The sequence below is a fragment of the Schistocerca piceifrons genome, chromosome 5 (assembly GCF_021461385.2).
Source record: "Schistocerca piceifrons isolate TAMUIC-IGC-003096 chromosome 5, iqSchPice1.1, whole genome shotgun sequence".
Lineage (NCBI taxonomy): Eukaryota > Metazoa > Arthropoda > Insecta > Orthoptera > Acrididae > Schistocerca > Schistocerca piceifrons.
The window spans coordinates 154613260-154630070 of record NC_060142.1 but is presented as its reverse complement, the minus strand read 5'-3'; the positions used below and the strand labels follow the sequence as shown (position 1 = coordinate 154630070).

The following is a 16811-nucleotide window of genomic DNA, read 5'->3' as shown; positions in this document are numbered from 1 at the left end:
CGGTCTCAGTGCGTGCTCTGCCACGGCCGATTTCTCCACCTGCTCCAACCTGCAATGTCGCTTATGTTCTTTGATCCTGGTGTTGATTGATCGTCCAGTCATTCCGACAAACTTTTGCGCATGTGCATGGTATACGGTATATTCCCGACATTTCAAATGGGCCCGTTTTCTCCTTTGCCGATCTAAGACACTCTTTGATCTTCCTTGTCGGTTTGAAAATCTCCTTTACGCCATGTTTGCGCAATATACGGCCGATTCTGCCCGTATGTATGGCAGAAAGGCCGTACCTGACATATCTTTTTCTGATTCCTTACTTCGCCGAGTGTTTGGCTCTGTTACACTTCTAATATAATTTGTGGAGTACAAATTGCTCCTCAGAACACTTTCCAGGTGTTGCATTTCGCGTCTGTGGTGCTGCGGCTCACATATTTGTCCTGCTCGCGTTACGAGCGTATTGATCATGCCTCTTTTCTGGCTCGGGTGTTGGTTTGATAGTTTGTGCAGGTATCGGTCCGTGTGTGTCGGTTTTCTATACACGCTGTGTCCCAGGTTTCCGCCATCCCTTGTGACCAGCACATCTAGAAGTGGCAGGTTTTTGTCATTTTCTACTTCCATGGTAAATGTCATGTTGGCATGGAGGCTGTTCAAGTATCTTAGGAAGTCAGCGAGCTGTTCTTCACCATGGCTCCAGACAACGAGAGAGTCATCGACGTATCTATACCACACCTTAGGTCTGCAAGTCGCCAAGGCCAGTGCATGTGCTTCGAATTGTTCCATGAAGAAGTTGGCCACCACTGGACTAAGAGGACTACCCATGGCGACGCCTTCCGGCTGTTCGTAGAAATCGTCACTCCACGTGAAATAGCTCGTGGTGAGAGATACATGGAAGAGCTTTGTGATGTCTTGCGGGAAAATGGAACCGATGTGCTCCAGAGCGTTACTGAGTGGCACTTTCGTAAGCAAAGAAACTACATCAAAGCTGACCAGGATGTCGTTTGGTGCAAGTTTCAGTTTCTTCAGCTTCTCAATTAAATGTCCTGAGTCGTTTATGTATGTATCGTTCTTCCCCACGTGTGGCTGGAGCAGAGAGTCCAAGTGTTTTGCCAGTTTGTAGTCTGCTGCCGCGAACTCTGCTCCAGTTCACCACCGGCAATGGAGGGTGAAGCTTTGACAATGCCAGCCACTCGTGCTCGCGAAAAGTCAGTAAAATCATTAGATGAATGTCGGCCGAAGAACCCTAGACGGAAGCCAATAGGCAGTTTGTCAACAACTGGCCACGAAAGCCTTAACAATTTTATACTCTGATAATACTGAACAAGTTTTCGTTTCTCCTCATAATGACTGCACACTCATTTGTACGTCGTATGACGGGTCTCTGCGTTGAAGGATTAAGTGAGATCTGACACTCGTAAACTGCTCAAGAAACAATTTTTGTATATTCTTCACCAATAATTAATTAGGTATAACACGTAAACATTGTAACATAATAAAGTTTTGCCAAATCACATAGCCACTTCCAGACGCACTCGAGAGCGCCACCAGTGCTGTAACCAGCTTATTCGCAGACTGCAGCGCCGCTCAGCGGTGGTCGGCGGCTTCCCTGCAGGCCTCCAGGCGCGAGGCCAGGTCTGGCGGCGCCATCGCTTCCAGCCGGAAGATGTCCGCCGCCTCTTCCAGGCACTCCAGCACTTCCGATTCCCCAGTCTGCGAACAACCGCGTGCTGCTTCAGACGATAAGCCGCAGGATGAGGTCTGGGGCTGTCTAGACACATCGCCACTTACGACACATTCTAATTACTTAACATATTTAAAGAAAGACTCTGAACGCACTATTTATTGTCAGAGGCAGATCAGATTTTTGCAGAAATTTTACGATTTACCGCCAAGAGCCACTGATAAAATTTTATTTGTTATACAGCCGATTTGGATTCACCAGCTATCATCAGGTATCAAAACATTTACAACAATGCCACCAAATAACGTAAAATTCATGATTCGCCACTTTTCTACACACATGTAAGTTAAAATCACCTGGCACTGTTCTGTCTGTACGTTCGGTTTAATACTATAGGGATTTTACACGGTTTTCTTTATTAGACGAACAGATTCAAAAGTAATCTTTGTGTATACAATTTGTAAATACCGGGTGATCAAAAAGTCAGTATAAATTTGAAAACTGAATAAATCACGGAATAATGTAGACAGAGATGTACAAATTGACACACATGCTTGGAATGACATGGGGTTTTATTAGAACCAAAAAAAAAAAAAATACGGGAGGTCAAAAAATGTCCGACAGATGGCGCTTCATCTGATCAGAATAGCAATAATTAGCATAACAAACTAAGACAAATCGAAGATGATGTTCTTTACAGGAAATAATATGTACACCATTTCTCAACAATAGCTGTAGTCGAGGAATAATGTTGTTAACAGCACTGTAAAGCATGTCCGGTGTTACGGTGAGGCATTGGCGTCGGATGTCGTCTTTCAGCATCCCTAGAGATGTCGGTCGATCACGATACACTTGCGACTTCAGGTAACCCCAAAGTCAATAATCGCACGGACTGGGGTCTGGGGACCTGGGAGGCCAAGCATGACGAAAGTGGCGGCTGATCACACGATCACCACCAAACGACGCGCGCAAGAGATCTTTCACGCGGACATTTTGTGACCTTTGTTTTTTTTGTTCTAATAAAACCCCATGTCATTCCAAGCATGTGTGTACATTTTTACCCCTCTATCTACATTATTCCGTGGTTTAGCAAGTTTTCAAATTTATACTGACTTTTTGATCACCCGGTATTTTGTGCAAATTGGCTGACGTATAATGAAATAAAGTCCACCACCGCTGTGAATACGATGCCATTGCCATCCAGCGGTGAACGCTAGGCGTCTTTTAAGCACAGCACTGCACTGCACGACACAGCTTCACTCAAATACAGCACCGCGCGTTTGACGTACGGACAACAGGTGGAATGTGCTCGGCGCAACATATTAGGTGTGGAAGCGCCTTAACGTATTCAGAAATTATTTGTTCGAAGGAAACACATTGGCATGATCTTGGTACCTTACACATGAAGGAAGAAATGGGATTCACAAAATCCTTGTTGATTAGGCCTACTACGGAGGATTTCGAAAGACTTCTACAGATAGGTTACAACTTAAAATTGCCAGCATATACTTTCTTCAGGTTAGCAGTCGCAATTCGTGCTCATAATTCACTTCACAAATTCTTTGAGCAACGGAGAGTGACGCATAACTTTGGTGTATCATAAAAAATATGGCGAATAACGAAAAGACAATCGCTTCATCCTACAATAAGTGACTATAAAATGCGAAAGAATCTAATGTTTTTACCAGATATCTTCTCTGCAACTGCTTGATATAACAGGGTAGAGAAAGAGAACCACATTTCCCTAAATATGTGGGTTTTAAGTTTTTACGCGAAAGGCAAATCTTTTCCAGGAAACTATTTCAGCAAGGTTTACAACTTTGCTTCACTTACATCAAGACAGTTTTTCAGCACCGTAGCTTTTAGCTTTCCTTCAGTTAAGCCTACAAGTGGGCATGTTTCTTCGCCTGGTGGGGTGGAGAAGTCTACCACCAGGAGTCCGCGACAAAGACTTGCGGCACTAAAGGCATTATTCAACATGGTGGCGTTGCTGTCAGGGCTCCTCCGAGTCATAATCCGTAGGTAGCGGTCATCCACTGTAGTAGTAGCCCTTGGGCGGCCTGACCGAGGCATGTCATCGACAGTTCCTGTCTCTATCTCCGCCATGTCCGAACAACATCGCTTTGGTTCACTCCGAGATGCCTGGACAATTCCCTTTTTGAGAGCCCTTCCTGGCACAAAGTAACAATGCGGACGCGATCGAACTGCGGTATTGACCGTCTAGGCATGGTTGAACTACTGACAACACGAGCCTTGTACTTACTTCCTGGTGGAAGTGACTGGAAGTGATCGGCTGTCGGGCACTCTCAGTCTAATAGGTACTGCTCATGCATTGCTGTTTACATCTTTGGGCAGGTTTAGTGACATCTCTGAACAGAGAAGGGGACTGTATCTGTGACATGATATCCACAGTCAACGTCTGTCTTCTGGAGTTCTGGGAACCAGGGTGATGCAAAACATTTTTTGATGTGTGTGTGAGAAAGTGGCGATATTCAGTTATCTAACGGTGTTCTCCGATTTCTATTAATAACTCTAGACAGTGGGCCGTAAACAACATTACCGCTACGTAGACGAATCATCCGGCAGCACATATTTAGTGCTATCCGTGCGAAGCCTGGCTGGGTCGATAGTAGTAATATGAATTACAACAAAAATGTGTCAGATACTGCTCGCCTTCAGGTTATATTAACACCAACTATTGCTCCCAACTGCGCTGGCATATTAGTGGTTTTGTTACGAGTGATGGTGAGGAGATACGCTAGTAATTTATGAATATCTGGGTATATATTTAGTGATACAGATATCTATGTGTGTATGTATAAATGTTTGTAATGCTGGTATGTAGGTACATAATGAGTAATTCTCTGAATACTCAAAACCGTCTCTTTTCCAAGTCTTTGATATTAGTACACCTACAGCCTGCTTCATTGGCAGTGATAATCTAGTGGAAGCAAAGAGCCAGTTCTACGGTAAATCTGACTTCGATTCGTGAAAGTAGGCCAAAAACATAGCATTTTGACTCCTGCATTCATAGCAAATGAAGTCATCTGAAAGCATGCATTATATAGGGTGTTTCAAAAAGAATATACGTATTACAAAGTATTATTTTGTCGCAACTATCGATCACTGCGCCTCGGCTTGGCTATTGGAGAAACGAAAACATAGTCTAGTTTATATTAACAGCCGCTAGGTGTCAGTCGTCTTCTGTTTTGCTTGGTAAACGTCATATGTTTAAAATGGCCATTCCGCAGCAGAAATAATGTTGTGTTCTGGAGTTAGCGAAGTGTAATTCCGTGATTACAGTGCAAAGACGTTTCAGGTTGAAGTACCAAATTGATCCTCCGAATGGGTGGAACATTCGTAGATGGTATCGACAGTTTCTAGATACAGGATGTGTATGTAAAGGAAAGAGTCCTGGCCGCCCTCGTGTTCCTGAATAAAATGTTGCACGAATTCGAACTGCTTTCCAACTGCTTCAAAATCAACCTGTCGTGCCAGTCGGGAGTTTACAACTGCCTACAACAACAATTTGACGTGTTTTGAGGCGTCGATTGGTTATGAATCCGTAAAAGCTACAGCTGTTACAAGCTCTGCGTGCTGATAAACGCAAACGTGTGGCATTTTGTAACGAGATTCTTGATGCTATTGACAATGATAACACTTTCGCACAACGTATCGTGTTCAGTGATGAAGCGACTTTCCATGTTAGTGGTCAGGTAAACACACTGTTCGAATTTGGGGCCTACAGAACCCACATGCAGCCATTGAACATGTACGAAATTCGCCCAAATTCAATGTGCTTTTGTGCGATATCCCGATCATCTGTTTACGGCCGATTCTTCTCTCATGGAAACACGGTTAACTGTCAACAGTATCTCGCTATGTTACAAAACTGGTTGTTTCCTAGGCTGCACGAAGACAACTTCGTTTTTCAACAAGACGGCGACTCCAGTGAGGATGTGCCCCAAGTGCGTGAATATCTGAATGAAACTCTACCGAACCGTTTGATTGGTCGTGAAGGAGCTGGTAACTTAGCATATCTCAGTTGGGCTCCACGATCACCGGATTTGACACTCTGACTTCTTCCTGTGGGGTTTCATCAAAAAGGCGACGTATGTACCACCTCTCCCACAGAACATGGAATAGTTGAAGAACCGGATCCGTACTGCCATAACATCAGTGACAAAGGACATGCTTGCCGAGTATGGGAGGAATTTGAGCATCGATGTGATTGTTCGTGTCGCTGATGGAGGACATATTGAACAATTGTAATCTTGAGAGGTTCGTAAACATATGTGTAAAGTTTCATATTCGTATGTCAAAGTTTAATAAATATATACATTCGAAATACGTATGGTCTTTTGAAACAGCCTGTATTTTCTAATTATATCTAAGGAAGTAGGGTTTATAGGGATTCTTCTGGCTCACCCAGTACTGAGGGTGAGATTTTGTCACCAGAGCAGAATATATCAACAATTTCTTCCATTTCAACACATTACAATGCCTATTCTCCCAAATATGACTAATCGGCGATTAACGTACTCAGCTAATGGATCGCAATGGAATGGAGCCTCTCTAAAAGCCTCTCACGTTCTGCATTTAAAGGCGCGGCATTTTCTTGTTTGTAGTAGGGCCCTTTAATGATGCCGTCGTTTTGAGTCCTCAAGCTACTCTGAAGCTGTAGGAGATACATGACCCTCAGAATCAAAGATGTGATGAGCTTCTGGCTGTTCAACTGCCTATAGCTCTCATGGATGCATGAAGTTCTGCATCTGAAGTTCGACGTATCTGATTATTCCGAGGTTTGTTGCGTTCGAGTAACTGGCGCATCTCTAACATGCTTTTATCGCCGTGCTAAACCAGACCTAAGTTTCCAAGGCATATCGTAATAGTTTTAAATATCGTTCTCGGGCTTGCCGTAGGATTTTATTGTTTTATCCTAACAAAAACTCTCCACCTATGTCAATACGAGTACCAACTCAATACAACAAACCGCACGAACAACAACATTAGATACGCATTGTCACGAAGTTGCCAACCATCGCACCAGCGTCATCTGCATCGCACTCATTCATCTAAAAACAATAATAACCGAAAAGATAAGACAGGTTTCTACAGTAGCCTATAATCTTCCTCTTGGGTCCAAGCTACCTCTATACCAAATTTGATCGAAATCGATTTAGAGGTAGTCATGAAAACATTGCAGACAGCGTTACTTTCGCATTTAATATTACTGGTATTAGTATGGAAGTACGGACTGAATTCCCCGAGAATTTATAAGCTTTGTATTGATTACATTCAACCATATTACGTAGAATGTATAAGCAAATAAAAGAATTTTCACAAGTATGATAAAGTTCAAAAGAGAAAGAGTAAATAACTATTACCAAAAATAAATATTTTCCCTAGACAGTGTAATATTCTTCAAATCAAATATTTTGTACTGTACAATATGTAAAGTAGTCTATGTTGGTCTTCATGGCTCAAGCCAACTCTCACCATATTTCATCGAAATCTGTTCAGTGGTTTAGTCGGGAAAGTTAACGACAGAGTTACTTACGTATTTATAATATTAGTGTGGAGTTATGGAATAGTATGGATAAAATACGTTGAGGATTATATCGTCATTGTATTCTAGCTGATAATCGTGGCTGCGCTCGCACATCAGTGAAATGAATTGAAATGAGGCGCGCGCACACACACACACACACACACACACACACACACACACACACACACACACACACACAGAGAGAGAGAGAGAGAGAGAGAGAGAGAGAGAGAGAGAGAGAGAGAGAGAGAGAGAAGGAAATCGAACCCAGGATCGCATAGAAACGCTAACAACATGACCCCGTTATGTATACACAAATCACAACGCCTCTTAGAAGGTGTAAGTGACGCGTGACTGAGCTGCTAAAATGCAACTGGCTTGTGACTTATATTAGCGTCAAAGTATGGATTAAACACGTAGAGGACCATATAAGCGCTGCATTCATTACTTTGAAATGTATTATGTAGAATATATCAAACAATAAAAACGTTTCCACAAACTCAATAAATTTCAAAATTCAAAGAGTAATTATGGTCCCATCTCTCGTGTTACATTCTTCAAATCAGTAATTATGTTATACTACATTCTTCCTAAAGTATGTCTGTGTTCTTGCTCAGCGTTCAAGCAATCTACAAACAGACTTAATCAAGATCATTTCAACAGTCCAGTCGTGAAAGCGGAACAGAGTTACTTTCGCAATTGTAATGATGAGGAAGTACGGATTCAGCTTACAACGTTACGAGAGGAAGCACTCTACATGTTACCAACTCCACAACACTAAGTGCTTGGCTTAAGTGATTACAGAGCAGATGTAAATGTAGATGTAGATGTTTGAGTCTAAATCTATTTCCTTAAGATGTTTCATAATTAGACTCACCACCACTGGGGAACAGTGGACTGCCCATGACCATGCCTTTAGTTTGTTCATAATATTGTCCAAGAAGCAGGTTGGTGTTAATACTTGATTGTGTCTGCGTGATACATCGATGAAATTTGTGTCAGCCTGACAGATCATCCCACTGAATCCTGGGAAGACTGAAATAATAAAAATAATAATAATTGGGATGGGGGCCCTCAGCCCCGATACGGTGCGTACCAGTGGCCGATAGGGGAATTCCTGTAGATATGCTGGACAGGTGTGAATGAGGCATATCCAAATAAGCACCCGCGGATCAACTGTGGGAATGAGGAAAATGGTCAGCGGTCTCGAAGGCAGAAGAGGGGAAACGCCAATGGCAGAGAGGGCGGATGAACTGACAAATCCACTCTGCGTCTGACTTGCAACAAGTGGCAAAGTGGTCAGCGTCTTATCACCAGAGGTGCGGCTGGAAATGTATTTTCTGGAACTATCCACTCCAGTCCTATTAAACTGGACTACGGTCCAAAACTTGTGACGATCAACAACTATGAGGCGTACCAGGAAACAAATTTGTACCCCAGGTGATAACCAATCCACTGCTGCCGTCAACAGCACAACCAGACTATCGGATTCTGGGGAGTCTGACTTGACATGCATACAGAGGGAGTCTGAGACTTCTGGCCAACTTAGCCCAAATACCAAAACATTTTTTAGAACATTAAGTATATATTCTCTCTTGCGTGTAGGGAAGCTGTATGAACTAGAGAAAATTCTCAACGAACAAAAATTGGAAATACTGGCACCCCAAGAGACAAGACTGACCGACGAAAACGCAGTGGATTTCGGGAACTATAGACTTTTCAAAAGCAAAACAGTCAAACGGATTCTCAAAAATATACCACATGCAGGAGTTGCTTTTGCAGTCAGAAACAGCATACTCAAGTCGGTAACTCATGGGAAGCCTGTAAATAAGAGACTAATAACAACCACCCTAAGTTATGGAAACAAAACACACACACACTGATCAATGCACACATGCCTGTCAAGGATGTCAATGAAACAGATCGCGCAAAGGTAGACAAATCGTGGGGAACACTAGAAGAAATAGCATCCAAAATTCCACAAAACTACTTCAAAATCTTACTAGGCAAAAAAAGAAAATACAGGAAGAGAATAGGAAACTTCCCAGCACATAAATTGACTAATCAAAATGGACGCAGGTTGGTCGAATTCTGCAGGATATTTAACCTTAAAGTCATGTCAACGTATTTCAAGAAGAAATCATTAAAATAAATGACATGAAGATCACCCAACTCACTCATTGGTGAATTCCAAATTGACCATGTAGCAATTTCCTATCCTAACCACAGAGAAATCATGTATATATAAGTAAGAAAGGGTGCAAATTTAGACTCAGACCATTACCTAACGAGAATCAAACTACAGTTAAACCCTCAGTGGTTCACAAAAAGGAAGCCACTAATCCTAATATTTGACACTAGCCGGATCCAACCACCTTTCACAGAAGAATTAAAGAAAAAGCCCTCCAACAATTGGAAGCAACTCAGATGCAAACTAATCGAAACTGCACAAATACTGATACCTCTGCAAAAAACACCCTTGGTGGAACGAAGAATGTGAACAAGCAATCCAATCTCGACAGTAAGCATACAGTAATTGGAACAGCAGAAAGACTGAAGAATTACAAAACATTCTTGGCAGTGAGGAAAGAGACAGCCCAATTAATCAGAAAGACCAGAAGGAAATTCTGGAAGGACCAGCTACTTGAAATCGCGAAAGACTTTGAAAGAACCAACACGCGAAATTTTTACAAGAATTTCAAAACAGAACTCACAGGATATTAGCCGCAAAATCTTTGCTTCAAGAAAAGAAATGGGCAATTTGCACTGAACAATCAAGAAAATTGCGAAGAACTTGCAAGATATTTTGAAAAACTGCTGAACTGTTCAGAACCAACACAAAGATTTCCGCTTCAGGAACCTGAATCCACAAACCCAAACTCATTATCACCGGATGTAGATGAAATCACCAAACATATCGAACGTCTTAAAACAATAAAGCTGCAGGTGAAGATGGAATCGTAGCGCAGATCCTCAAATCAGCAGGCCCAAATACTATAAACGAAATCACTGAAATAATACACGACAGTTGGCAAACAGAACGAATTCTGCACGACTGGAAAAATGCATTAATCCTCTACACAAGAAAGGAGGTAGGTCGGATGTAAGTAGTTATAGGGAAATCTCCTTGATATCAGTGGCTTACAAAACTCTATCCAGTACCTTCTCGATAGATAACAACTAGAACCAAAAATTGGAGAATATCAGGCAGGATTCAGACCAGGTCGTTCATGTCCAGAGCAAATTCTGTACTTAAAACTAATCTTAAGATATCAGAGAATAAGTGGCAAAGATGTATTTTGCACATTTGTTATCTTTAAAAAAGCCTACGATTCAGCTGATAGTCAATGTTTCCAAATATTAAAAGAACAAGGTTTGGATCTGAAAACACTTGCAATCATACAACAGACATTGGTAAACACAAAATCTAAAGTCAAGTTTATGGGGGAAATCTCTGAACCTTTTCTGATCAAAACAGAAGTAAGGCAAGGAGATGGACTCTCTCCACTACTGTTCAACCTGTATAGCCCCAGAAAAAAAGGCAAGGGGCGTAATGTCTGGAGAGGGGCGTAATGACCGGATCGGTGGATTGGAAGGAACGGTCCAACAACCTGGCCACCCCGCTCTCCGGACATTACGCCCCATTGACTTTTTTTTTCTGGGACTATATCAGGGACAGAGTCTTCGTCACACCAGTTGCTGACGACGACGAACTGAAGGCTAGGATTCAAGCTTCTGTGGGTACTGTGACGGAACACACATTACGAAACATCTGGCGGTAAGTGGAATACCGTCTTGACATTCTCCGAGCTACCAAGGGAGCACACGTTGAAGTTTACTAACGTAAGTGATCTTAAAAAAAACTAGTAACACTAACCTATGTAAGGGCATCAAATGTAACTTATTATGTCAAACGGTTATTCTGTAATACATTTTTATGATAAGGGGAAGACTGTGCTCACAGAGGGGGCCAAAAAAATGTATCCACTGTTTAAAAGTCCATAGCTTGCAAACTAATTGACGGAGTAGTCTCATTTTTTGTGAAAGTGTAGCTTGAAGTCCAACTTAAAGGTATCACTGAAGGTGACACATAAACAATGCCGCCGAACTGCAGCACGAACTACTGACTGCAACGTGTTCAGTTGGATATTTGCACATGAATGTACGATGGATTCTAGAAGTTCATTCAATGTGCGTGGCTTTTGTCGATAAACGACGTCCTTTAGTGTTCCCCACAGGTAAAAGTATGGAGGAGTTAGGTCTGGGGAACGTGGTGGATACTCCACAGCAGCTCTAGGACCTATCCATCTTCCTGGTAGATTTTCGTCGAGATACGCCCTAACACGATTTTGGTCGTGGGCTGGGGCACCATCTTGTTGAAAGTAAACTCTTTCGTCTCCATACAAGTCTCGGATGGCAGGTAAAATGGATGTCTGAAGCTTCTGGAGGTACACCGCACCGGTAACTGTGCCGTCAAAGAAGAATGGCAAATCCAGCCCCGGTCAGACAACCTACACCACACATTTACTCCCGAAAATTCACGGATTTGCTTTGTCTATATGAACGTTCGGATTTTCGGCGGCCCAGTAGATGCAATTGTGGCGATTTACTGTGCCATTGAGTTTTAACTGTGCATCAGACCACACAATCATCTCTGAAAACTCTTCATCGTTGCGCACTATGTTAGTAAACAACTCGCAGTACTCCATTCTACGATCTGGGTCGTCCTCGTTAATTGCGTGTAGCAATCGTGGGATGTAGCACTTCCACTTTGCTGTCTTCTGGATTCGCCGACCACTTGAGCGACTCACTCAAGTTTCACGGGCACACTGTCTCATAGACTTCTGTGCTGAGCGAGTGAATTATTGTAACACACGATGGGAGTTATCTGGACTTGTTACTGTTACCGGCAGTCGAGATCGTTGTTTGTGTACATCTTTAAGACAGCCTTCGGCTTCAGATTTGTCACGAATGCGAAGAATCGTTAAACGCGTCGGTGGCTCTGTTTGATACTCATTTCGCCACTGCCGATGAACCTCATTAATGTTTTCGTACTTAAAATACCACTTCAAAACCGACTTCCTTTCATCGAATGTAAGCTTTGCGCCAGCCATGTTTACTCGAGTAACTAGGTGCAACTAAGAACAAAACACTGACTATCTGGCGACTGTCATCGGACAAAACAAAACAGCTCAATACAACGCTTGTGTGGCGATTACCGGAACTACAAACTATTACACTACGAAAGATGAGACAACTCCGTCAATTAGTTTGCCAGTTATGGACTTCTAAACAGTGGAAACATTTTTTTGGACCCCGGAAGAGCATGAGAAATTCCACTCTTTTTCGCAGTACAAACTGTAACAGATGATTTTTCCCAAAAAATAGGCATTGCGGCAATGAGGCCGTTGATAAACGTGGATAAACCGCCTATACTCTCCGCTGCAGTGTAGAGTACGCCTTGGAGTTAAGGCAACCCGCTGAACATGTGTGTCGTGGTTGCTGCATTGCTCGTCTCCTTTCTTTAACCAAAATATCGCGGATAATGCGAGCAAAACGCAGTGGCTAAATGCTTGGCTTTGTAGTGTTACTTGACTAAGCTTAAATTTATACAAAGGTAACGAGTTTAGGGAAGAAAACAAAAGCCACAGTTGAGGACAGGGTCTACCCGGCGTGGTGCCAATGCTGAGAGAAGCTGAAGTCTGCTACACAGGAAGGTGTGTGTGTGTGTGTGTGTGTGTGTAACTTCTAGGCCATTTTTACGACCGTTTGGACGGACGATGTACTGCCCCTGTATTATTCAGCTACGTTTATCATGCATACGATGAGTGGCCAATGTAAAGCTCTCGTAAAACGTTCACATGCCTGAAATGTGGATCCTAGTTAATGAATAGGAGAACTGCTGTTTATATGTAGAAGATGCCTGTTCTCTTTATTGTTTAATGTTCCCAAAAAATGCACGAAACACTTCTTTCGCCAGTTTTGTTTTGACCTCCCTGCGTGGCAGCTTAGACGGAAAAACCAAAATTATCCCCAAGGGTTAAGTATACAAAGACGTGGTCATCGCTGCGTTATAGCGAACAGTTTGGCGAATTTCCTGGTGAGTTGAAGTAATTTTTAGCGTTTATATTAGGTTGCTGCGTAAGTTCTTAGCGTTTTTCCGTAAGTTTAATAAACACAAGTTACACATAACGGAGACTTTAGACATCAATAACGTATCCTCCTTCACTATTTGCAACAGTCTGCCAACTTTCCGATTCCGCGACGGAAGAAATTCGTGGTTTTGAGGCGAAGAACTCGCCGAGCCATGTTCGGGGCTCATTTTCACCTCTAAAGGAACTTTCTTGAGGATTCCTCGATGGTGACTGGAAAAGCTGAAAATCTAACGGCACAAGATCCAACTCAACTCCTGCGTAGTGTTTTCTGTCAGTCTAGTAGAATGCGGGCGGGCGTTATCGTGAACCAGCATCACATCACCTAGTCAGTTCTCCTGATCGCTGTTCTTGGACTGCGTCTGCATGACGTCTCAGTTGTCGACAGTAAATGTCAGCAGTCATGATTACACCTCATGGGAGCAATTCGTAATATACCACAGTGTTGCTGTTCCACCAGATGCATATCATCATATTTTGTGGATACGTACTGATCTTTATGTGGGGAGTTGCTACTTTATTTGAGCTCAACCATTCCTTTCTTTTTCTTACGTTAACGAGCCAATTGGTAACGAGCGAGCAGAGATGCACGTATGGCCGCCCGCTGATTTTGGCTTAGAGCATGCGGAACCCTTACTCCCGATTTTTGAATCTCCCCATTGCATGCAAATGTGTCACGATAGTGGAGTGATCACAGTTCGTCACATCTGCCAGTTTTAGAGTACACTGACGTGCATCATTGTGGATTAATGCGTTTAAGCGAGCTTCATCAAACCCTGAAGGTTTTCCGCAACGTGAAGTGTTAGTAATGCCGAAACGATCCTCCTTAAAAAGGGGAAACTATTACTTTTCCGTGCTCTGTCCAATGGCGTTATTATCCCCATACACGGCGCAAATGTTTCTAGCCGCCTCCGCCACCCCTCAACTGAATTCAGACAGAAGAATATGTCAGAAATGTTCCGATTTCTCCACCTGGCAATTCATTTTCTAGCGTTCACAGCTCCACTCACTGTCTCCAAATGCCAAGATGAAAACATGTAAACCCGTACAGCAACAGCGAACCAAAAAAAAAAATCAATTTATAAATAAAATCACAGCAGTAGGAAGACCAACACGTAAATCAAAAACGCTAGCTTATGCACAAATCTAATAGATGCAAAATTCTGACACTGGCCTTTTTTTCTTCTTTTTGCTGGAAACTCAAGATGAACCAGAACACCACAAGCTTTCAGAGGTTGTTTAGGTATATCTCGTCAATATTTTGCTATGAGGAAACCACTGCATCTGGCTGCTCATTCCTAGTTATTGCGTTTCGTTTGGTTCCTAGCTCCAATTAGCATTAAATCTGTGTTGTATTCAGAATTGTGCACAACAGCGCAAATAGGGAGAGAGGGGACACTAGCGGGATGTCGAACAGGATTTCAGCCACATAACATGTGTGGAACATTATCAGATTCCGTCTGCGAGTACTGTATTCTAACGTTCTTCATCCTTCACGCTCCATCGAGAACTTCGTGGTAGTGACTTTAAAAATCCGCTATGGTACTTCGAGTGGTGTCTACGAAACTTCAAAATATTCGACGTTTCTATGTAATATGTTATTTACTGATGAAACAACGTTTACAAAACATGGACGAGTCAATCTTAGCAGTATGCACTACAGATCAGTTGAAAATCAACACTGGTTGAGCCAAGTGGATAAACACCGTCCTTCGCGTGTCTACATGTGAAGCGCGATTTTCAAAAACCACATCATTGCACTCCCTTACGAACAGGACTCTAAATAGCCAGAATAATTTACAGTGTCTAAGAGATATGCTACCGCATTTAAGGGCGGACTTCCCGCTGGACGTCAGGTAATCCATGTGGTATCAACGTGACTGATGTCTCGGCCATTAGGCACATATCAATACAAGAAGTTGTGAACGCAAAACATGGATGTCGTCAGATCGATCTTTCGGGAAACATAAAATGGCCGAAACTGGCGGGCTTAACACTTCTGGACTTTAATCTGAGAGAAAATTAGAAGGTCTACAGGGAAACATCGACTTTTGGCAGAGACATGCCGTGTAATATGGGTCAACGCTATGATAAGTCCACATGAAATTGAAAGTGCATTATAGTTATGACAGGATCAATATTTTGAGCACTCCCTTCGAATTGAGGCTCGATGACCAGTGAAGACGTGTTTGGAGACGCCCCAGACAATGGTGGGATACCAACATGACTGTTACCCGGTATATGGACCGACACCCATTAGTGTGAGTGAGTTTGTGGTGCCACTTCAATTTATAGCAATGTCCCTTTGAATATCTTCCGCGGCACCGTTACAGTACAGCGGTACGTCGACTATATTCTACGCTCCGGTTTGTTGCCCTTCATAACAAGCCACCGTGGGCTCACATTTCAGCAAGATAATGACCGCTCGAATCCGGCGAGAGATACTACTGCTCGTCTTTGTGCTTGCCAAACCCGTTTGAGTCTTCAGTCTTCTGACTGGTTTGAAGCGGCCCGCCATAAATTGCTCTCCTGTAGCAACCTCTTCATCTCAGAGTAGTAGTTGCAACCTACGTCCTCAATTATTTGCTGGATATATTCCGGTCTCTGTAACCCTCTATTACCATGGAAGTCGTTCCCTGATGTCTTAACATATGTCGTATCACACTGTCCCCCCCTCCTTGTCAGTGTTTTCCACATATTCCTTTCCTTTCCGATTCTGCGCAGAACCTCCTCATTCCTTACGTTATCAGTCCATCTAATTTTAAAAATTCGTCACTAGAACCACATCTCAAATGCTTCGATTCTCTTCTCTTCCAGTTTCCCACGGTCCATGTTTCACTATCCTAGCCGGCCGGAGTGGCCGAGCGGTTCTAGGCGCTACAGTCTAGAACCGCGAGACCGCTACGGTCGCAGGTTCGAATCCTGCCTCGGGCATGGATGTGTGTGATGTCCTTAGGTTAGTTAGGTTTAAGTAGTTCTAAGTTCTAGGGGACTGATGACCTCAGAAGTTAAGTCCCATAGTGCTCAGAGCCATTTGAGCCATTGACTACACTACAATGCTCCAGACGTACATTCTCAGAATTTGCTTCCTCAAATTAAGGCCTATGTTTGGTTCTAGTAGACATCTCTTGGTCAGGAACGTCCTTTTTCCAATGCTAGTCTCTTTTTGATGACCTCCTCGCTCCTTCCGTGTTTGGCTATTTTTCTGCCTACGTAGCAGAATTCCTTAACTTCATCAATTTCTCGAGCATCGATCTTTGTGTTAAGTTTCTAGCTGTTCTCATTACTGCAACTTCTCATTACTTTCGTCTTTATTTGATTTACTCTCACTTAATATTCTTTACTCATTAGACTGTTCATTCCATTCAGCAGATCATGTGATTCTTCTTCACTTTCACTCAGGATAGCAATGTTAGCAGCGAATCATATCGCT

The 16811-nt window shown here is 42.8% G+C and overlaps 1 protein-coding gene across 1 annotated transcript in view; it reads right to left on the bottom strand.

Moving 5' to 3' along the window:
• Positions 1-1414: 1414 nt before the first annotated feature.
• LOC124798821 (SET domain-containing protein SmydA-8-like) overlaps positions 1415-16811 on the bottom strand; it is a 207404-nt gene continuing 192007 nt past the window's right edge. The window contains exon 9 of the mRNA XM_047262350.1: positions 1415-1704. Coding sequence (XP_047118306.1) covers positions 1579-1704 — 126 coding nt within the window. The 3' untranslated portion in view covers positions 1415-1578. The remainder of the gene's footprint in view (positions 1705-16811) is intronic.